The sequence below is a fragment of the Brassica napus genome, chromosome C3, assembly GCF_020379485.1.
Source record: "Brassica napus cultivar Da-Ae chromosome C3, Da-Ae, whole genome shotgun sequence".
Classification (NCBI taxonomy): Eukaryota; Viridiplantae; Streptophyta; class Magnoliopsida; order Brassicales; family Brassicaceae; genus Brassica; species Brassica napus.
The window spans coordinates 63,998,398-64,022,733 of NC_063446.1; the positions used below are offsets into that span (position 1 = coordinate 63,998,398).

The 24,336-nt window shown below is 32.6% G+C and overlaps 1 protein-coding gene and 2 pseudogenes across 1 annotated transcript; 2 read left to right on the plus strand and 1 right to left on the minus strand.

Annotated features, from left to right (window-relative positions):
- Positions 1-3,100: 3,100 nt before the first annotated feature.
- On the plus strand, positions 3,101-5,197 carry LOC106436629 (annotated as a pseudogene).
- A 9,304-nt stretch (positions 5,198-14,501) lies between these two features.
- Positions 14,502-16,795, plus strand: LOC125583247 (annotated as a pseudogene).
- Positions 16,796-16,880: 85 nt separating this feature from the next.
- On the minus strand, positions 16,881-18,948 carry LOC125583850 (pyrroline-5-carboxylate reductase-like). The gene is made up of 7 exons (XM_048751382.1): positions 18,674-18,948; positions 18,509-18,557; positions 18,279-18,351; positions 18,077-18,197; positions 17,882-17,987; positions 17,635-17,770; positions 16,881-17,292 (listed from the first exon to the last, which is right to left on the minus strand). The coding sequence occupies exons 3-7, from the start codon at positions 18,316-18,318 to the stop codon at positions 17,090-17,092; spliced, it is 606 nt and encodes a 201-aa protein (XP_048607339.1). The 5' UTR covers positions 18,319-18,351; positions 18,509-18,557; positions 18,674-18,948; the 3' UTR covers positions 16,881-17,089.
- Between the last annotated feature and the right edge of the window lie 5,388 nt (positions 18,949-24,336).

Here is a 24,336-nt window from a genome sequence, read left to right on the forward strand (position 1 = left end):
CGTGTTTCTTCCATATCACGAGAGCCGGGAGGTCATTATTGTCTTCTTCCTTCGCCACCGCAGTCTCGTTACCACGAGAGCTCCGACGTCTTCAAGCCACACAACAGTTTTGTTATCTCCTCCACCATCAAGCTCATTTGCCTTATCCACCTTCTAGTAACAAGAACAAATTCAAAACACAGAGAAAGAGCGAGAAAAATTGAAAGAGAGAGAGGTGACCAGTGTGGTGACAAGCGGTGGTAGTGGTGACTACGGTGAAGATGGAGACCGGCAAAAATGGATCTGAGAAACAGAAACAAGGACGACGCCGGGAAGTATAGATGGCGACGAGCTCAATATCCGTGACGACGGCGAAGACCAGTCTTCTTCGACACTTTTTCTTTTTCTCCGACAATCTTCTTTTCTTCTTTGACGTTTCTTCTTCTCTCACTTCTAAGATTTACAAACCAAATATACTAAGGCATAAAAAATGAATGATAATGTATGAATCTCTCTTGTTTACAAGACAGAAAGTGAGAGAGATGAAGAAGATCTGGAACTGTAAAGAACTCCCGAAGGAAAGAGAAGAGGAGAAGGAGACGTCAAATAGAAGAGAGAAAGTGAAGAAAAAAATGCATTTTAAACCATTAGATCAAAACTAATCAATGATCAAGAATTGTAATCCTTGTACGAAAAAATTTAACCAAAGAGAAAGAAGTTAGAAAATAACCACTAGATGGATTTATAGCCCTTAGATTAAAACAATCAATGGTTAATGTTTTAATTTTGATGGTTAAAATTATATTTTATATTAAAGTGTATTTTTGATAAAGCTTTAAATTTTAAAACTTGGATTTTATGATTATATGTTGATTTTTTGATGAATGGTTTAAATATGAAGTTTAAAGTTTAGGGTATATAACTGAGTGAGTTCAGGGTTTGGTATATAGTGTTTTGGGTTTCGACTTAAGATTTAAGATTATATTTTTAAATAACAAAAATATTAGAGTTTTAACATTTGTAGTTAGAATTTATGGTAGATGATTAATTAATTTTTTTAAAAAGTTTGAAGTTTAATGTTTTATGGTATAGGTCAAAGTATGTGGTTCAGGGTTTAGGGTTAAAGGTTCGAAATAGATATGGTTTGAGATAATGTTTTGAAAATATTTAACTTTATAATTTTATATTTAATATTTTTAGTTTAAATTTTAAAACATTATAAAATATTATAATTTTATATTGAAAATATTGAACCCTTAGACTAAAATCAATCAATGGTCATGAAAAAAAGCAATATAATTTGTAATTTCAGTTCTTTTCAATTTGTTTTAAAAATTGCGTAAATTTAAAAAAATGTAGTTACGGGTTTAAATCAAAATTTAAAATGGAACTTTAAATTAAAGATTGTTTTTTTTTAAAAGATTAAAATTTGAGTTTAACTCTAAACTATAAACGTAAACTTTAAACCTAAACCTTAAACTTTAAATAATAATAAAAATATTGGATTTAATGTTCAAAGTTAAACTTTAAATTTTTATAACTTTATAATTCTATAGTTTATGATTTGAGGTTTATATTTAAGAAAAGATTAAAGTTAGAGTCTTGTAAGTCAGAATTGTATAAGTGATTGTAAGAGAACATATATCTCAAGATCAAGTTAAAGTCTCAACTTGAAGTTTAAGAAACTATACACATTCAGTCGATTTATATTCACTTGATATTGATAAGATGATCTTCAATATAACTTCTTAAAGTACTTGAATTCAGTTTTCCGATTTTAGGGTATGTTTGAGGTATTGCTGATTTATATAAACGATACGGCTGAGTTATTTAAATATTTTTTTTATTTTAGGGTATGTTTGAGGTATGGCTGAGTTATGTAAACGACACGGCTGAGTTATGTAAACGACACGACTGAGATATATAAATGACACGGCTGAGTAGTGTAAACATAGCATAAATCAAACACACAATACATGGGTGAGTTATGCTTTTTACATAGAAAACCAAAAATACAGGTTTTCTGCACCATTCTGGTATTTGTCCATGTATCCAAGCTTCAATGAACTCCTCTGTGTCGTCTCTGCTGAATCCGCCACTTCTTTTCATCTCCTTCATTTTCTTTTTGTTCAATTTTCTCTTTCACTCAGATCTGAAAAAAAAATAGATTATCCAAATATGGGTATGAAATCACAAACAAACTTAATTAAATACATCCCACAATTGTCGATTTGGGTGTTTTTTGGAATGTATTTGTCTTTTCTCCTCGGAATGCACACTTCTTATAGCTAGGTTTTCGGAGATTAGTGGAAAGTAACTCAGCTACAACTGCATATATAAACCAGCCGTAAAAGAAAAGTAACTCAGCCACAAGATAAATTAAAACTCAGCCACAAACTCGACAAACGCAGCAGAAAAGATGATTTCGGACGATTACAGCGAAAAATATTTCGTAAAAACGATTGGAGACGACGATTTCGGGGAAGACGATATCGGAGAAGACAAGACAGAGAGTTAGTTCGAGGAAGACGGAGTAAACACAATGTCGATGACGATTTTAGGGAAGAGGCGGTTAGGATTCCTTTAGTTCTTCGACGCAATAGTGCTGTGTTGTTGTGTGTGTTTTTTTTATCGTTATGTAATTAAAGAGATGGTTAATTGTTCTCTGTTACTGATATGGATATTTTATTAGTGATGTGGATTTAATGTTTAAAAATAATTTTAATTAAAAAAACTAACCAAAGGCCCTTATTATCATTTACTAAAAGTATCCAAACACTCTAGTAATTTTTAAAAGATGTATAACACTCTAATAATAAACCAACTTTTCTTATATATTCTAGTAATTTTCTCTATTTTGTAAGCTTTGGATTTTCTATTGGATATGGTGAGTAGAAATTCCATCTTGGATATTAAAGTCTCTTGGTCCCAGCTTTCGCATGCGTAGTAACTAGTAAGTAGTACACTTGTGTATTCAAGAAACAAAAATGTTGTCCAAAGACTTTTTACTTTTCATAAGATTTGTTATACATTATACAAAGTTGAATCAAGAAAGTTAATATATTACTCAAAATAAAACTCTAGTTCTCAATAAATAGACAGCAAAACCCATACTGTCTTTCACAGCAACTCGACAATGTCTTCAGCAAAACCCACATCACTCATTGTCTCCATCACCTTCTTCTTCTTCTTCTTCTTCTTCTTCTTCTCCTCCAACCCTCATCGGCCCAAACCGTCGTTAAAGGGTCGTACTGGTTTCCAGAGAGTGAATTCCCAGTTACCGACATTAACTCATCTCACTTCACTCACCTCTTCTGTGCTTTCGCTGATCTCAACTCTCAAAACAATCAAATCACTATCTCCTCCACCAACCAACCAAAATTTTCAACCTTTACACAAACCGTGCAAAGGAGAAACCCTTCAGTGAAAACCCTTATGTCTATCGGCGGTGGAATCGCTAATAAATCCGCGTTTGCTTCCATGGCAAGTAACCCAACTTCTCGAAAATCATTCATCGATTCTTCTATTAGACTTGCTAGGTCCAATGGATTTCATGGTCTTGATCTGGACTGGGAGTATCCGAGTAGTGCAACGGAGATGAACAACTTCGGGACGCTACTTCGAGAATGGCGATCTGCGGTTGCAGCAGAAGCAAGTAGCACTAGTAGACCGCGTTTGCTTTTGGCGGCTGCGGTTTTCTACTCTTCTGATTACTATTCTGTACTGTACCCGGTTCAAGCTGTTGCCAGTAGCTTAGATTGGGTTAATCTTATGGCCTATGATTTTTATGGACCAGGTTGGTCCACCGTAACCGGTCCACCCGCCGCCCTCAATAGTCTTTCAAACGCAGGTACTACAATAACTGGACACAACCAAATATATTACTCCTCTCTTTCACTTTAACTGATGTTTTTTGAATACTTTTTTTTTATTTAAGTGGTATTTTCATGTTTCTAGGCAAAAGTTAAATATTACTTGGTATTTATGATAATTTTTATTCTGCATTATGGTTTTTCATTAGTTGAATTAAAATATAAGTATTTGTTGTTTTATGCAAAGCGAGATAGATTAATAAAAAATAGTAATTCTTGTACAAAAACTTTAAATATCTTTTTTTTGTAAAAGAGTAGATATATAACACTTATGTTTTAGTAAAATCATAAAAAAAACAAAACGCAGACTCAGCCACTCAGGGATGAGAGTATTTCGTTTTTGCTAGTCTTTGCGAAATTTCGGTTTGATTTAGTTTCACTACCTTCGGTTCTGGATAAAAACTTAAAAAATGAAAATCAGGTTAACTTAATATTAAATCTATTTAGTGTGTTTTAAATTTTAATATATAATTTGATCAAAAACACAAAATTTATGTCCAATAAGAACTAGAAAACGTTCATAGCCGGAATCACCAGCTCGGTTTGATTTGATTATTAAATCCGGTTTATGATAGGTCCGAGTGGCGACGCTGGAGTGAGGGCATGGATTCAAGCCGGACTTCCAGCAACGCAATTAGTCTTGGGATTTCCTTACTACGGCTACGCATGGCGTCTCTCAAACGCCAACAGTCCTAGCTATTACGCAGCCACCACTGGATCGGCAATTTCACCGGACGGTTCGATAGGATACGGTCAGATAAGAAAGTTTATAGTGGATAACGGAGCAACAACGGTTTATAATTCCACAGTGGTCGGAGATTACTGTTATGCTGGGACGAGTTGGATAGGGTATGATGATAATCAGAGTATCGTGACGAAAGTGAGATACGCTAAGCAGAAAGGTCTGCGTGGTTACTTCTCGTGGCATGTTGGAGCTGACGATAACTCTGGTCTATCTCGTTCAGGTTCGATTTTATTCCAACTTTTAAATATTCGTTTCCTTTTTATATGAAGCGAAAGGTAATATATTTACGAGTAATCTTGTTTTTGGATTTTACAGTGTCACGGGCATGGGATGCTACGGTGGCCACCACGGTTATCCGAAGGAAGTTTTAAAGTTTCAGCTGTTCCGACAACGGCTAGTGAAGATGTTTGTTTTTGTAACATACAAAAGATTAACTTTATCTGCTTTATATCTTCATATCATGTCTAGGGAGGGAAAGATAAAAGGCAAGAAACATAAGTTTGTTAATTAGTTTCATAATGCTTCTAAAATAAAATTAACTAGGTAATAAACCAAGCCGTACACATAGAATGAGATATATCATAAAATATTTATTTTTTTACATTCCAGTATGATATATATTTCTGAAATATTGAAATTAAAATATTTATCAGTATATGATATATAATTAATTTTAAATGACACTAAACTAATTATAGAATATATTTTAATCTGTATATCTATTAAATGAGGCTTTTTATTCATATTTTTATTATTTTATGATCATTTGTATCTTTTTATAGCAATTTTTTTTTTAAATCATTGACTACAAACAGAATATGAAACTTTTAATATTTTTAATAATTTATAATCATTTTTAAAAATTCAAAATACAACAGATAGAAAAACATAAATTTCTTTTACATGACTAATGTGATTATTTAATTTATTTTAATAAAAATAAAAACAAAAATGATAGAGGATATACAAATTGAAATAAAATCTTTATTATTTGATATCATTAATTGTCATATTTATTATAAATTACATTAGATAATTCAATAGCTTTTATTTATAGAAAGAATGAAAAAAATTTATTTCTGAAAATTTGATTGATGGATGATCCACAATATAATATACGATAACAGTTCTGTAATAATACTATTAACTTAAGTCTTTTTAATATGAGATATGAGACACCTAAGCATTGTACTCAATGTTGTAACTTAAAAAAAAATTCAATTAATATATAAAATGTATGATATACTCTCTTCTCATGACCATTTATAAGCAAGTCTCACACTAATGGCAACCATAGATTAGTCCGTGTTTCGGTTTAGGATTAGGAAACTCGGTTCTGGAAAAATATGTAAGAGATTTATATATAAAAATCTCTTATTATGTATAATATTTATATATAAAAATCTCGGCTCACACTAATCGCAACCATAGATTAATTTGTGTTTCGGTTTAGGATTAGGAAACTCGGTTCTCAATTAATACGTAAGAGATTTATATATAAAAATGTATGATAATGCTCTCTTCTCATGGCCATTTATAATCTGTGTTTCTGTTTAGAATTAGGAAATTCGGTTCTCCAAAAATAAGTCCTAGATTCACATGATTTATATGGGGAAAGATGTCTATAGTTGAACATTTATGAGCACTGTTAAAAAATAAATAGGTTCTGTGGAATATGCTTTATGTTTAAGAGAGTTAACACTTGAGAATCGAAGGGTAACATTTTCTCTGGGGGCATACATGGGCATAAGGCTACAGAACGAGGAAACAAGTCGTGATAGGTCAATAAATGTTACTCCCTCCGTTCTTTTTATTTGACGTTCTATAACTTTGCACGTAGTTTAAGACAGCTGATGCAATTTCTAATTTAACCTTTTCATTTACTTGAGATCATTTATTCAGTAAAAAATGCTAGCAAACACATTAATGCTACAAGGGTAAGTAAATAATCTTCTGTCACTATTAAATTCTGTAAAAGTCAAATATATTGACACAAAACAAAAGTACTAAAACGTCACCTATTACCGAACGGAGGGAGTAAGAATTTGGGTTTTGGGTTATGATTTCTCATTTAATGTAATAGTGTCTTTGCAAATGTTTTACCATTAAGAACTGTTCCAATGAATGTGTCGCCTGCACCAGTGGTGTCAACAAGCTCATCTGAAAGAATTTCTCGGATTTCCAAGAAACAATCTTCCGCTAAGTGTCCTATACCGTTTCCTTCAGCTTTGCTGTCTCCTGCAAGAAAATATGTGCGGAAAAGTTGGATTATCTTCGATTCAGTGATAACTGATAGGTTATTTTAGGAGATAAAACGTTTGGGTTCCGATGAAACGCATGTTGGAAATGTTGCGATCGAGCCTGATCTTTGTTTTAGCCACTCCACTAATTAAATTAAATCTCTTTGGACAATTACATTCCTTGCATATGGGAATTTCATCGATGATGTTAGAATTATATTGTCTTAAATTGGTAAACTTGATCAACAAAGCAGAAAATTGACCTATTGTGTGTGGCTTTGGAATAGAATGAATTGTTAATACACTACAAGAAAACGTGCCAATAACAACGAAGATTTACGACGAAAATATTTCGTCGTAAATTTACATGATGTTTACAACGCAGTACGAGGACCAACTTTCGTCGTAAACACCATGTAAATTTATGACGAAATAGGTTCGTCGTAAAATGCATGTAAGTTTACGACGAAAGTACGTGGAATGAGAAATACGTCGTAATCGTTACATCGACATTACAGCGAAACATGTTACCGTTATATTTAGGTGAAAACGTGTATTCAATGTGCTTTAACTTACCTAATTTCGTCGTAAAGTCGTTGTAAATATTATGTTAAAACCATGTAAAATCCATGTAAAACATTCCTTGTAAAATCGTTGTTATATTTCAACTACCCAACTCAAAAATTTCTCTATATATATGTCCTTTCCCACAACTCTCTTCCTCACAACACACAAACGGAAAAAAAAAATCCGAAAAAAGATTTCAAAAAAAAATCTAAGAAAAAAATGGTCGGTGGCGGTAGTATTTACGAGTTACGGAGTTGGATGTATTTGCACAAAGATTCGGATGGGAGGGTGAAGAACGCATTTCTGAGCGGGCTAGAGACATTCATGCACCAGACGGCCTGTACACCGATCACGCAGGAAAGCGGTAGGATGTTCTACCCCTGTCGAAAATGCAAGAATTCAAAATTTGCACGTAGTGAAACTGTATGGAAGCATTTAGTAAACAGAGGATTTACACCACAGTACTACATTTGGTATCAACATGGAGAGGTTTATGGGGGAAATAAAGCTAGTAGTAGTAATAATAATTTTGAGGATGCTCATCATAGTGAAGAACCGAATCATTTGCATAATGAATATAATTATCATCAAGACCAGGAGCAGATGGTAGATCATGATAGGGTTCAAGATATGATTAGTGATGCATTTTTAGAAACAACTACAACAATATCTGATGGAACTGGAAATGCAGAAGAACCTAATTTGGATGCAAAAAGGTTTTATAAAATGCTAGATGCTGCAAATCAACCAATCTACACTGGTTGTAGAGAAGGTCTCTCTAAATTGTCTCTAGCAGCTAGGATGATGAATATTAAAACGGATAATAATTTACCTGAGAATTGCATGGATGCATGGGCGGAGTTGTTTAAAGAGTATTTGCCAGAAGACAACGTGTCTGCTGAATCTTATTATGAGATTCAGAAATTGGTTTATAGTCTTGGGTTGCCTTCGGAGATGATTGATGTTTGCATCGACAACTGCATGATCTACTGGAAAGAAGATGACAAGTTAGAAGAGTGTCGATTCTGCAAAAAACCACGATTCAAACCGCAAGGCCGTGGGAGGAATAGGGTACCGTACCAAAGGATGTGGTACCTACCAATTACAGACAGATTGAAAAGATTATATCAATCTGAGAGGACTGCTGCGTCGAAGAGGTGGCATGCGGAACATGTCCAGAGAGATGGTGAGGTTGCACATCCATCAGACGCAAGAGCGTGGAAACATTTCAACAAGGTACACGCAGATTTTGTTACAAATATTTGGAATGTCTATCTTGGGTTATGCACCGATGGATTTAGTCCATTTGGAATGTCTGGTAGACAATATTCTTTGTGACCAGTCATTCTTACGCCGTACAATTTACCGCCGGATATGTGCATGAAACAAGAATTTCTATTTTTGACCATATTAATCCCTGGGCCGAAGCATCCAAAACGGTCTCTTGATGTTTTTCTTCAACCGTTGATAGAAGAGCTAAAGCAATTGTGGTCAAAAGGGGTGAGGACGTACGATTGTTCCTTGAAAAACAATTTTACGATGCGAGTAGTTCTGCTATGGACGATAAGTGATTTCCCTGCTTATGGGATGTTGTCTGGCTGGACAACACATGGAAGATTATCTTGTCCTTATTGTCTTTGATTGACGGATGCTTTTAAACTGAAGAATGGTAGGAAGAGTTGTTGGTTTGATTGTCATCGTCGCTTTCTTCCACTTGCCCATCCGTACAGAAGAAATAAGACATTGTTTCGGCACAAAAAAATTGTCAGAGACGGTCCTCCTCCATATCTCACCGGCCAGCAGATCGAAGCAGACATTGATTATTACGGAGCTTAGGAAACAATTAAGGTTGGAGGAAATTGGCATGTTCCTGGAAATATGCCTGATGGGTATGGTGCCTCTCAGACTTCTCAGAGAGTTTTATCGAGTCCTCCTCTTCCACCGCAGATGCCTCCACCTCCTCCTCCAGCGGCTGCACCTCAACCTGTCCCAGAAGGTGCAGTTCATCCGGATTTGCGTGTGCCTTCATATGCTCCATTCGCGAGATATACGGTGGAGGATTTGCTTGCCCAGCCTAGACGGGAGGGTTTGGATGTTCTAGACCCCGATAGACCCCGAGGAACTTATTGGTAAGTTATTAATTTTTATTACATTAAAATTTAAATTATTTTTATTTTCTAACAGTTAAATTATTTTTTTTTTTCAGGTTTGGGGTTAACAACCGTGTTAGCCGGAGCGTTTCGGCGACGATTAAGGGTTACTACGACGGGGCATATCCGAACTGGAGCAAGACACCAAATCACGTTAAGATCACGTGGTTTAAATGTTTTGCGGTAAGATTTTTAAATTTAATTAAATTTTCACTATATATTTTTAATATTTATTATTAATTGTAATTTTTTCAAAATTTTTCTGTTTCAGTAAAAGTGGCATTGGTCTTTGGGAATCACCGAGAGGGTGAAGGCGGAATTCGTTGCAAAGGCAAAGATCCGCCTCTGCAATACAGTCTCCGATTGGAAGGACAAGTGGGAGATCTACGGGTATGAGGGAAAGCCCACTGAGCTCACGACGGATGTGTGGGATGGCCTCATCGCCTATTGGGAGCACCCCTCTTCGATCAAAAAGGTCAATTTGTGCTCGGCTTCTCGAAGGACGAAGGATAAAGATGGTCATTTACCCATGCTTCACAGAACCGGACAAAAACCTCATGCAGGAGTCTGTCTAGAAGCTGTAAGTTTTGTTTTAAATATATATTTTAAAATATTCAATTAATATAATTTATAATATTTAATTTAATTTTTTTTTTGTAGTTCGAGAAGACGGGAGTCTTACCATCTCTGTCTGACCTATTCAAGATGACTCAAGCCATATCCGACGGAGTTTTTGTGGATCCTGCATCTGAGAAACTCTTCCAAGCAGTGGCTGGTCGGATTGAAGAACGGGAGACGCAACTAACCCAGGGTTCTCCCGATGGATTACCAGTCACATTGTCCACCGAAGAGGTCGACAGAATCTTCGAAGAGGTACAACTTAAAATTTTTGTTTACATTATTTTAAATATTTTAACATAATTAACTATATTAATATATTTTTTGATTTTATAGGTGGCTCCTAAAAAGAAGGGACGGATAGTCGGTATAGGCTCTGTTAACGAAGTTGCAAGGGCAACTTCGTCATACACTTCGAGACGGGATGAAGAGACTGCTCAGATGAAGGCTCGAATGGATAGTCAGCAGGTTCGTTTAGACTCTCTTGAGGATTTGCTAGACGTGATGGCCGTGGGAAACATGGTTATGCAGAGAATGTTGAGTGAGAGACGAGCCGCTCTGGGATTGCCAGTACGTGATCCCCAAGAGTCCGATCCAACCCGTCAACAGCCGAGCAACCCCACCAACTACTTCGAGGATATGTAGTTTTTTTTTATATTTCTGTTTGTATTATGAATTTAAATATTATTGTATGACTTTTAAATGCCTTTTAAAAATATTTTTTTCAATTTCATATTTCGTTTTAAAATTTAAATTAGTTTTAATTCTGAATATTAAATATAAATTAAAATTTATTATATACTAATTAATAATAATATAATGAGAATCGATGTAAAGTCCTCGTAAACATTACATGGAATTTACATCGAATGTTTACGAGTGATTAACATCGAAAGATTTACGAGGGTTTTACATCGAAATGTTTAAGAGTGATTTACAATGAAAGTATTTACGTGTGCTTTACATCGAAATCAATACGTGGGCTTTACCACGAAATCTTACGTATCGTTTACGATGAATTCTTTCCCTGCGCTTTACGAGAAATATATTTCGTCGTAAACGTAACGAGTCGTTTACGACGAAACCTCTGTTACGACGGACGTTTAACAACGAAACGTCTTTCGAGGTTAATTCGTCGTAACACCCTGTTTACGACGAATTTACAACGAATACTGCCCTAGTAAAAAATATGTTTTCTTGTAGTGATACTGTTCTCTAAATAATTTTTTTCGTTTAATACGCGAAATTTGAATATATTAACTGATTTTCTAATTAAGAAAAAATTTACCCCGGAATTTTATCTTTTTCCGCATAGACTCCTCTATTCTTCTATGGTTAGCTTCAAAAGTAACCTATTCTAATTGACTTGAAAAAATGTGGTGTTTTGTTGTAAAAAAAAAGGGGTAAGAGTTTGGTTACAATAGACAAAGACAGTTTCATTCAAAGTTTTAACTCCCATGGCCAAATAATTAAGTAGTTTAATTATTAGAATATTTTACATTTATTAGTTTACTTTTTGAACTTTTTATTAGTTTACTTGAAAACATGAATTGGTCCACAAAAGCAACATAAACATTCAAAAGCCAAAATAAACAGAAGACCATCGTATGACGTCTAATCAATTTTGTCCATTTCTTCTATACACTACTCAACTTTTGTTTAATGGTACACGAATAAATAAAGAAAACCCCACATTTTGTGAAATGGAACGTACTCAATAACTTTAGAAAAAACGATAAAGTATACATTTGCCCCGCCTCCTACGACATTTGTGGTAGAGCATATTACTATTGTTGACATCTCGTGATATTAATGGCTTGGGACATGTGTATATCGCATAGTCACGATCACATGTAATCATTGATCTACACATTGACCGTTATTGTATATTAAGTGTGAGTTTTCCGCTGTTTACCTATTCTATTCCGGAGGAAAAACGATCATCGAGCCATAACAAGACAGAGATCATTATCCCTGGATAATCTGGTATATCTGGAATTATAAGAATGACAAGCTCTTCAGGGGATAGACAGAGACTCATTAGAACTGGTTAGATATGCAGAAAGTGAATGCCAAGCCTGGTTTGATGCGAATAAAGTGCCACAATAAGTGATCCAGGAAAACAATACCGAAGAACCCCAAGTCTTAAGCTTGGGTAATATCTGCCTGTTAGATGGATCTTGGACATCTGCTGCTCACTTTAGCGGATGTGGATGGGTTTGGATGGACAGTGGTGGGAACATACAGTTTATAGGGACCAGAAATATCACTAGACGCGAATCAGCCCTGCATACGGAACTAGAAGTATTGCGATGGGCAATGGAGAATATGCTTCAACACTCGACATGTCAGAGCTTTGGGACAGACTGTAAGGACTTGATCGCAATGATAAAGGAACCTCATGTGTGGCCAAGCTTTGCGACGGAATTGGAGAGGATAGAGACGCTTCAAATATGCTTCCCGGACTTCAGCATCACTCATGTGCCAAGAGCGCAGAATCAGATTTCAGATTTTTTAGCAAAAACTGCAAGATCCTTCCATAGGGAGTTGTTTTTTATTGGTTGTTCTATTCTCGTCTGGTTACCCAGACCACCTCTAGTCTGAGTAATAGAATGATCTTTCGACGTAAAAAAAAAAATAGTAATCAGAGTGTAAATGTTGGATAAATGAATTTCATTTGATTGACAATTTCTTAGCGTAAACTGGAGTAATAAATGTTTCTTTTTTTTATTATTTACGCTATATACCATACAATCAGAACTATAGTTTAATTTTTAAATAACAAAAATGTTATATACTACCGTCTAGTTTAAACTTGTTGGTAATTCTTTATAACTTTGATTTTCCTTCTAGTCATTCGGTAAGTCATACTCCTTTCGTCTCAATATAGATGATGTTTTAGAAAGAGTATTTTGTTTCAATTTATATGAAATTTCGAAGTTTTAAGATTAATTTTAACTTTATTGGAAACTGTTCAATCAATTAAATTTTACGGTCTTTTTAATAATTAGTTAAATGATTTAAAAATTTTATCCTTAAAAATATTTTTAAAAATATAAATTTCTTAATCTTTATGCACTAAGTCAAAAAATTAAGTATTATGAAACAAAATGAGTATTTATTTAACTGTTGGCCTTCTTGGAATCTCAATAATAAGAGAATTTTATTAGAAAATGGAACCATTCTTGCGAAATCATGAGGTATTTTTATATGTAAAAGTTGAACACTAGCTCGAAGAATATAGCATGGCCCTGGCGTGTTAGAGCATCTCCAAAAAAAAAACTCTATTTTGAAGTTTCCAAAACTCTATATTTGAAGTTTAAATGTGTTCTTCTCCAAAAGCAAAACTCCAAACTCAACTTAAAAACTATTTATATTTTATAATATGATCATTATATTTTTCATAAATAATATGAATTCATAAAACTTTTGCAAAAAACTAGCATATATATAAACATATTACAACAATATTAATAAAAAAATATTCTATTAAATATAAAAATTTAATTAAAAATAACTTAATTAATATTAAACTTCAAACAAAATACCATAATATTTCATAAAATGATTTCCGTATATGCATATATGATCTATTAGTGCATTTCGAAGTAAAAATGGCTCTCCTCATTTTTACTTTGTAGATTACGAGCTAAAAGTTGTTGAAATTGGGTAATATTGATACTTGTAAATACATTAGATCGGAACAAGAAAGTAAAAGAGAAACATAAAATATTGCTAAAAGACTCATTTCTTTTCGATGATATTAATACTCGTGAATATATTCGATATAAACAAGAAAGAATTGTACGAAAAATACATCAAAAACAACAACAACAACCATCTTCAGTTACACAAAAAAAATTGGACAGTATTTAAAAATTTGAAGGTTCATGATCAAACTTACTTGACAATTAGTGTTATTGTAATATTTAAATTTGTGTAATAGTTATGTATTCATGTAATTTTTTAAAATCTTTTTGTTAAGTTTTTTTTTGTATATTATTGTTGTCTAAATCTAACTTAAAATATTTTAAATCTTATTTTAAAGTTTTATTTAATTTTATGTGTAAAATTTAAAATCTGTAAATAAAATTTAAAATATTTATGAGATATAATTTTTTTAAGGATTAAAACAATAAACGGGAAAATATTTATGAATCATAAAGGTGATGTGTGATTATGGGGACCAAAATGCAAATAAAAATATGAAACTTCAAGTTTGAAGTTTTGAAGTTTCCTTTTGGAGAGCAAAAAACTTCATATTTGAAGTTATAAAGTGTCTTTTGGAGATGCTCTTAGAATAGAAGTAAAATTTATCATTTAAACAAAGAATACATAATTCCTATGATGAAATCACTGCAGAATAAATTAGTTAGAATATTATAATTCATAAAATCATCCATTACCAATTACGGCAATAATTAAATACTAGGTGATAATCCGCGTAATCCGCGCCGTGCGCGGAATGAGATTATTAATTTGGTTATTTATAAGATAAGAAGACATTAAGCGTGTTTAATGTGGATATCGATTTGGTTCTAGGTTAGATTTTTTAAACTTTTTATTGGCCACAACTTATGTGTAAAGGTTTAGGATACATGAGTATCATAGGGTTTCTATTCAGTTTGAACAAAAAATAATATAATCTAACATAATATATATGTATTCAACATTCATCATTGTTATATAGATTATGGACCATCGGTTTTATTTTTTTAATCATTTAGATTTTTCACTAATAAAAGGTAATAGATAATATTTGATAATTAATCTTGCATTTAGAATTTTGGACGAAATGATGTCAATTTGATTTGGTTGGTTTCTCTTTTATGAGTTAGAGGTTATTTTGTAAAATTTGAATAATATGAGGGTTCTTTTTAATATTTTCTTTTGTCTTCGCTTCGGTTTAATCAGACAGAGCCACTTGGAAAAGAATAACCAAACCGGTTGGAATAGAAAAAGGAGGTTAAAACAAATTATGTCTAAAAGTTTGGGGTAGGTTTGAAGGCATTTTAAAAATCTTCTGCCTCCGTTCTGATGGTTAAAAGCTTTTACCGGCAGAAAAAAAATCTCAGAAATAAGGTCGAAGAAAGATGTTGCAGAGCAAGGTTTTCAATAAGAAACAAGAGGAATGCGAATTCAATTTACGTCTAAGAGTTTGCCACAACTTATGTGTAAAGGTTTAGGATATATGAGTATCATAAGATGTCTATTCAGTTTGAACTTATTTTTCGGACAAAAAAAAGGATTGGAGGCATCACAAAAGTGCTGGAGGTTAAGGTGAAGAATGTTGTAAAAGATGTCTTATAACTAAAAAGCTCGATTTTATTAATATGCATAAGTATAAAACTGATATAGTAAATAGATAGCTACCAAAATTCTGAAAGGCAAAACATCATTATTAGGTAAAATAAAAATATGGCATTAAGCAAACGAAAAAGACTTCAAGCTTGATCAACTCTCCAAGTCTGCATTCTTATCCTGCTATAGGAATCCTGTGACAGCATACAAACACAAGAATATAGAAATTAGCATAAATTATAATTAGTTTTGAGCTAACCAATAAATACATATGCAATTACTAACTTAGTATACTTACTTCGATTTGAATTTTTGTATTTCTGCCATGTTAGGATCAAATAAGACTTCAGAACAACCTTGTAGGTTGGTTACAAAAGTGAAATCACCTAATTAAGAAGCATAAATGTTACGATACTAAAGAAATAAGTAAGAAATTTTTAATCTGCAATATTATATTGCTAAACTGTTCTCTGAAAAGTTGACAGACACGCAGTTTCTTTGGTGTTGCGTTATCATATAATTAAAAAATGAGCTAGGTAAAGACTCAAAGCTGTTAGAAAATTATTAACTATTAAATGGAAAAGACGAAAAAGTAATAGACAAATTAAAGATCATGAAGAAAACGTTATTCCAGTTGATAAAAAAAAACGTTATTCCAAACAGACATGGACGTTGAAAGAATGGAACATATAACTGTTTTTTTTTTGTCATCCAGACGACATGGACACACGTAAGATGAATGTATATTACTGTGATCACCATGAAGAGTATTGAGACCAATCCCAAATATCCTTTTAGTCTCGACATGGCTTGCCAAAAGGCTCATTTCGAGAAGCAAATTCTCGACTTGAATAACAAAATGTCCAATCTCAAGAGCCTTAAACCTTCCAATAATGTCGACAATTTGTTCCAACAGCTCATGTCCACGTGCTTGCCCACGGAGACAAATATCGACGTTGAAAAGTTGTGCCCAAAAGTCCAAAACATCAGAACCAATCTCATCAAGCTACGTAGTGAAGCTATAGGGTATTCAGAGCAACACTACTCTACGGTCTTGGTATCTCTCGAAGACAACCCACTTCACCATTTAGATCTCTACCCCTGCTTACTACACTAACTACCTCAAACTGAGCAAGGTCGAGGTCGAGTCCCAACCAAGATCGCGGTCGTGGGCTCCGGTTCGTTGCCCTTCACATCCATCATATTAGATACGTCCACCTCCCAAATACGATGTTCCACAACTTTGACATCGACCCTCAAGCCAATTGACTCGCCTCCCAATTTATCTCACGCGATATTGATCTTTTTAGATTTAAGTTTTAACGTATCTCGTGTGTTTTAGAATTGAAGAAAATAAGGAAACAAATTGTGAGAAGGTCTATCTAAGCGACACATGGCGAAGGTGGTGTGAATGAATTAAAGCCAATGCTTCTTCTTTAATATATAAATATAAAAGATACAGTCTAAGTAAACTTGAAGATCGACATTGTCCTAGTTTTTTCTCAGGCATTTTTCCTCAGGTAGAAACTCAACTATCTCGTTTTTTTTCCTTTTGGTCCGACCACTCACGGTTTTCACCTAAACCAATGCTCTTAACCACCTGGTTTATTATCAGTTTTAATAATTTTTCAAATCAAAAATCGGCAACGACTCTTTCCCGGGTTTGCGTCCCTGACACAGATCGGATGGTCCTCGACGACGACCATGGAAGCCTTCGAAACAGCAATGAGTCAACCATAGAACGATGTTTGTTTGTTGTTGTCGTGATAGTTCAGAAAAGGAGAATAACCGAGTCTCATCTAAGCACACGTCAAAAGCCCCTAAGAAATTTAAGAATCACCACAAGAAGAGAAAAAAATGTGGGGGTAACTAAAAGGCAACAAATAGGGTCTAAGAAACTCGGATGATAGAGAAAACGAGAAAGATTCCTACAGATCTACGCTCTAGCGCAAGACCTCACCTGATCAGGTTGGTTTTTCTTATTATTTAGTTTGTGTATTAACAGCATGATTAACCCTAAAACCCTTAATGGGGTTCTTAATGATTTTTTTAGTAATAATTGTAACCTAAGAACTTTTGTTAAGAGATTCCCATTTTGAGTGGTCCAATGAAGGTATCTTAACCGAGAGTTCTTAAAAAAATAAATTATCAGTTTTGCTCACCATTGTTGCAGCTCCAAGAACCTTTCTCCAGTTCATGAACTCCGGCTATTGTAGTCCCGCCTGGTGAAGTAACATCATCTTTCAACACACCCGGATGCTTCCCCGTTTTGCTCACCATTGTTGCACCTCCAAGAACCTGCCATAGACGCACACAGCTCAGTCTTCTCTTTCTAGTTTTCAAAACATTAAGACAAACAGAAGAAAATGTTAAAGAAGCTGTAGGGGACCAATGGGTCAGTTGACTGACCGTCTGTGAAGCTAAACCGAGTGCGAGTTTTCGGGGTAAACCAGCAGCTACTCCTCCATCAGCTAAAGCTTCAATGGCTAAGAATATGTACGCTGGTCCACTTCCACTGTAACAAGATTGAAAATATTCAGTTGGGTACATGAATGCTTGGTTCATGACTTGAACAACTTAAGACATTCAGAAACCGTGATGTACCTGAGACCAGTGACAGCATCAAACATTTTCTCATCAGCTTTAAACATCTTCCCCACAGAGCCAAACAACTTAGCAACAAGTGCTCCGTCTTCTTCCGTTGCCGCTGTTCCAAGGCTCATTACTATTTTACGCAAGACATAATGTTCATCATCACTAAGCATTTGATAGTAATAAATCGCAAACAATGGCTCGGAGAAACTACCTGAAGCTGCCTCACCAACTGCAGCTGGTGTATTAGGCATCACCCTTACGAACCGATCTTGACCAGACCATTCCTAACATAAGATAAAAAGGAGATATTTCAGTAAAAAGGTATATCTTTAAGTAAATTCTGCAGATCAATGGTCAATGGATTATAGATCTCAAATTGTTTTTATTTTCTATTCGATTATGATTCAATATAGAAAAAAAATTGAGAGGTAGAAAGCATACCAACTTGAGGTTTCACAGAGAAGATCACAACATCGCTTTCTTTAATAACCTGCCAAATTTTTTCAACATCCGCCAAGATCATGGTTCACTCCAATGAGAAATCTCTAGCTCCCTCTCTATCTAAGATTACTCTAAGGAGAGGTAAAGAGAGGAAGAACCACTTACTTCTTCGCTACTGGAGAAGACATTGACGCCAAAGGACTCGAAGACTTGACGGCGATTCAGATTCGAGTAAACTGCAGTGGAGTTACGATTCGGAGGACGCATCCCGGAGGCAACGACGCCTCTGGCTATACTCTCCGCCATCTTTCCAGCTCCGATGAACCCTACCTCGAAGCTCTCTGCGGAAATTAGAAGCGTCTCCATCGCAAAAAAAAAAAAAAAAAAAAACCAAACTCTCTCTAACTGTAACAGGTGTCCCTCAAGACACGACTCTACCTTTTCCTAAATAAGACCCATAGCTTAACATAATTATCATTTTTCTTTTTTTTTTAATTACAAAAAAAACCTAAAAACCCTCTTAAGATATCCCGTTAATCATGGTCTAATAATCTCATAGAGATGTGGGGATACAGTTTCGCTTTTACATTTTTCATTTGCAATTTCTCTCAGAAACTAAGATTTTATATTTTTAATGAAAGTATAGAATAAGAAAAGAAAAATATAAAAGAGTGTTAGAAAACAGTACTACGAAAATAAAAATAAATATTAAAGAAAAAGACTACAAAAATATTAGCGTCAATTAGTTACAAAAGCTATGCTTTTCTCAATTTGATTTTTCATATGCAATGATATTTTTTAGTTTTGGTAAATAGATTATTATTATATAATTAACATTCATCTTGTGTCCATATTGGACTATTCTAATAATATAAACAAAAAAAATTAAATTTACCAATAAATATAACACTATAAATAACATTTGTTTCCACTGTAAATTACATAACCCTCCAAATAACATTTTCCATTGTAAATTATAAAACAAATGTATGCAGTTATAAGACAAATGCTCCTGCTATAAAATACTAGTAACTCTTAAACCAGAAGTTTAAACGCATGGCAACAACAACAACAAATTATCAGATTAATAATACAATTGTTAACTAATTTTTGGTGCAATTATATTTGTTAACTTGCTTATTATAGTAAAATTTACCACCTTTAAATACAAACTAAACATATACAAATTACCCTACACTTGTTTTAAAATATAAAATATCAAATTAAAATAGTATAACTGGAAACGAGTGTGGATAACTTGAAAAGTAACCTCGACATAGTAATTTTACAATTTCTCAAATCCTCTATATTGGCATATAAATATATTTGGATGACAATAAAAACATATAGTCAAATACAGTAATATTCATTCCAGTTACAAAAATACAGTAATATTCATGTTTACTTATATATTTTGGTGAGAAATCGTACGAGTTCCCGATTTGAAAAACTTGTGCATGACCGGGCACGTTAATTACAAACACACTCTAAATACATACGCGTTCTGCACAAGTTTTATGTTCACTACCAAAAAATACAGTAATATTCATGTTTGGTAATGCACTATATTCAAGTTTATAAACACACTCTATATGTATTTTAAAATGAGTAAAATAATCAGTTTGGATATTAAACTGAGTAGCAAAAAAGTTTGCATATTAAAAAAACTTAACGAAATTTAGTTAAAGTATTTTTATGAAATTTTTCCAATAATATGATACCCTTTATAATAACATCCAATCATCCAGTGGTTGCATATATTTTAATTGATAAATCAACTTATTTGACGAAATTATTTTAGTATTTTATTCAACCTACAACATATTTTATTTTATTTTGGAAAGAAAAATAATGTTGGTAACATTATTTACCGGTTAGTATATATAAACTATCTGCCCAACATGATTTTAAAAATAGTTTCTAAAAAGGTCAATATTAATTTTGATCCGCATAAAACCAATCACATTAGTAAGTACGAAGTTTATCAAAAATAATTAGATGACTCTTTGGAGGAATTGCACCGTAAGAAAATTTGGTATCGTACGTTTTGCAAATAAATAACTTTATTTACAAAAAATAAAGAGAACAAAAACTTGTTCCAAAGTGAAATATTTCGTCTCACGTAAAAATTGAAGTTTAAAGGGAATTATGGAAAAAATTCATCCTTATGTATATGTAGTCTTTTATCAAAAAAATGTATATTTAGTTTGTATATTGGTCTGATTTTATGTTTTTAGTTTTTAGAAAACCAAAGGTAAAACTAAACGAGCTTGTAAAATTACTGTAGAATTTATGCTGTAAATGTATTTGGCTTTAGCTTTACATTTACTAAGGTAGATTTTTCTTTAGAGATTTTTGTTGTAGTTATGATAACGGTAACCGTAAATTATTGGTTATATTTTTTTAAAATAAAATATGATTGAATAAAATGTGTTGTAGCTGTAAAAAAATATGTTATTAAATTAACGATTTAGCGAATTTATCCAAAATAAAATAAAAATCATATAAAAATAAAAATTTAAAGAAAAACCACCATATAGATAATAATGATAAATTTTTATCAACGAGAATTCTATAAATTCATTGCAATCTCATCTCGAAAGCCTTCCATGTATTATTTTTTTCATTTTTCCTTCCATTTTTAGTTGATAATTTCAATTCTTAAGTTTATCTAACTTTAAATTATTAGTTTATGATCAAGGATTATCATTGATTTGAATATACTAAATATTTGACTATATACGTACCTCATATATTATTAGTTTATGATGAAGGATTATCTTTGTTTTGAATATACTAAATATTTGATTAATATAGATATACGTACCTCATATGTTGATGAAAAAGAGAACGTTCTTTTCTTTTTCAATTATGAGTTTATATTTTCTAAAGCCCAAAAATAAGGATGTAGGATTTCAGTCTAAACCAAATAGAAAAATTAAAGTTTTATCCTTTTTGATGTAAAAAAAATAAAGTTACATTTTGATTGGTAAACATTTATAAAGTTTTGCTGTAGGTTTTAATTTTGAAAACTAAAGCTACAACATGATTGGTTAAGATTAGTGATTTAAAATTTTTTAAAGCTAAAGTATTAAGTTAAAACCTGACAAATCATTCCCATTAAGTTTTTTTTTTGAACTGAACAAAATATTAAGTTGATAAAGTTTCTTAAGAACTATTAAATTAAATATGTATTTTACAAGGAGAATATGAAGGAGGGTTTATTCTATGCATAGACCTATCTATTTAGGGGTGGCACAAGCCAAATACTTGCTAATTTTTGAAGATTTGGTATTTGGCTTGGCTCTTCAAGTAACCGTATTTAGGACTTGAACTTGACTTGATCAAAACAAATACTTACTCAAGAAAAAAAATAGTACTTACAAGTTACTTGATCCGATTTGTTACTTGATAAAATCAAGTACTCATTTCTAAAATACCTATTACTTGCAAATTGCAAATAAGTAAAATAAAGTATAATCTCATACAAAGAATTTTGCTATCTTTTTTTTATCAAAAACTTTTATTCGAATCTAATATTTTTATCTGATTTGAGTTACAATATAAATAAAATACAAAATACGTTAAATATATAATAAGATTTTTTGTAGAAACGAATAGCGAATAATAGGTAAAGACAAATAATGAGATAAATATTGAAAAATATAAAAATATTTGACACTTGACTTAAATTTACAAATAATAATTTTATTGGCTATTATCTGATTTAATAATGTCGAGAACTTGATTTTTAAGACGAAGTTAAACAAATAAGCCAAGTAAGAAGATTCATGGCTCATCTAATTGTACTTAAAACTATGCCAAGTACAAACGAGTCAAGTGGTAAAAAAATAAAAAAGACTTGGTATTTGGCTTGTGCTTGGAAGTTTTTGATTTGAAAAACCTATTACTTGATTTGACCACTACAAGTACTTGATTTTACAGGGCAAGTACGTGACGAGTAGCGGATAAGAGCAGAGTATTGAGTATATGTGCCCAAACTTCTATTTTGGTATGGGTTTTCATCCTACTAGTCCATAATATTCATTTTTTTCAATAGTTCAAATAATTATTTAATAAATATCTAATTAAATTATTCAAATGGATATGGAAAAATACAAGAAGAATAGAAAAAGAAGATAGATAGAAAATAGAATTAAATAATATATTTAAAGATTAAACTTTCTCATTTTTAGAAGATTATCCAGAATATCTATCCCAAAACTGATTTTTTCCTAAACTATCATAAGCTTAAACTTCCTATCCTTTTTGTTCTGAATATTTGAAGTACTATTTTAATATCTAAATTTTCTATTCCATTTGTTTCTTATTGTTATTAACTCTAATTTCTGAAATGAATTGTACGAAAGCTAAATTAGATACTCTTAGGGTGTGATTGTATAGATATTTTAGAGTAAAACTGTTTTACTTTACTTTCTGCAATATATTTTACCAATCAGGTTAAAATATATTTGAGCCGAATACAACTGAAAATGGTGTAAATTATCTGGTATGTTTTGAACAGGGTAAACATTTACTTTCATTTTTTATTTTCATTCTCTTTATTTCATTTTATAGCTATGAATGTTTACCCCGGATCACCAATACGCACATAGCGGTCCAAATATATGTTTCCATTCAACACAATTTTGAGTTGATAAATTTTATATAAAAAATAAAAATAAAATATGTAATAATACAAAAAGCAAGAGTGCGGAAAGTGGAACGAACATCAAACGCAGTAGAAGAAAAAAGGTGTGGTCTATGTACTGTACATGTGTTTGCTTAATTGAATCAAAATTTTAAAACAAATAAAAATATATTATATTTTTCTATGTAATATTTACACAAGATTTTGGTAATGTCTTCTCACACCTATTTTGGGTGAGCAACAAAAAGGGAAACTAAGCTTTGGATTTTTTTTTTACATATTTTTTTAGAAAGAGCTATAGTAAAAAATAAGGATTATAATTTTTTTAACTTTAGAAATATATTTTAAGTTAGTTTTGTACATTTTCTCTTAAATAATTTTAAGCAAATTTTTTTAGGATACCATCAAAAATATTTATTATAAATATATCACATAAAAGTCAAAATGACCAAAATATTTAATTAAAAATGTTAAAAGATACTTATACTCATATGATTAATTAATTTAGACTCAAATAAAAACTCAAATTAATCAGATAATTTTAATTTTTTTGGATAAAAAATATTCTTTTTTTTTGTTCACCAAATTTTCATTAAACTAGAAATAGAAACCGGTCTCAGGCCCATTAGGTTCAGCCCACTCATGGGTCCATTACAGAAGATCTGTTTAGGGTGGCTTTTGCTAAGGCATCAGCTTCACCGTTAAACACGCGAGATACAAAAGAGAAAGTGATATCGACAAAACCAGAGGAGATCTTTTGGATATCTTTCACAATACCATAGATCTCTGGGTTCTGGATGTCATTGTTGATAGCTTTAATAACCGTTTGGTTGTCAGACAGCATCTGGAGATCCGAGATTTCCATCGCTGCTGCGGAGATGATTCCCAATCGTAGGGCTAGGGCTTCTGGATCAATGGGCTGGAAACAAAGTCCTGGGTTGTGGCTCCTCTGTGTTTGCAGATTTCCGATGCATCTGTGAGAATCCAAGCTAGCCCTGCTTTGTTCGATCCATTGTCCCATGCGGCGTCCGATTTGCAAACCATTATCGTGTTTCTTTCGGGTTGGTGCTGCTTCAAATTGGGTTGGTTCTCTGCACGTTTTGGTATTTGATCCTTCAGTCCTTGCGCGAGTCCCCATTCCTGTGCTGATCGTATTGCCCTCGTCGCCGTTTCCTCT

Bases quoted from the DNA above. Each gene is read 5' to 3' on its own strand.
- LOC125583850 (XM_048751382.1), bottom strand. From the start codon at position 18,318: ATGCCTAATACACCAGCTGCAGTTGGTGAGGCAGCTTCAG. The intron at 17,771-17,881 runs GTCAGTCAACTG...CGTCTATGGCAG, and splicing joins TCGGTTTAGCTTCACAGACG to GTTCTTGGAGGTGCAACAAT. The intron at 17,293-17,634 runs GTGAGCAAAACT...TAAATTTCTTAG, and splicing joins TTCTTGGAGCTGCAACAATG to GGGCTTTTGACGTGTGCTTA.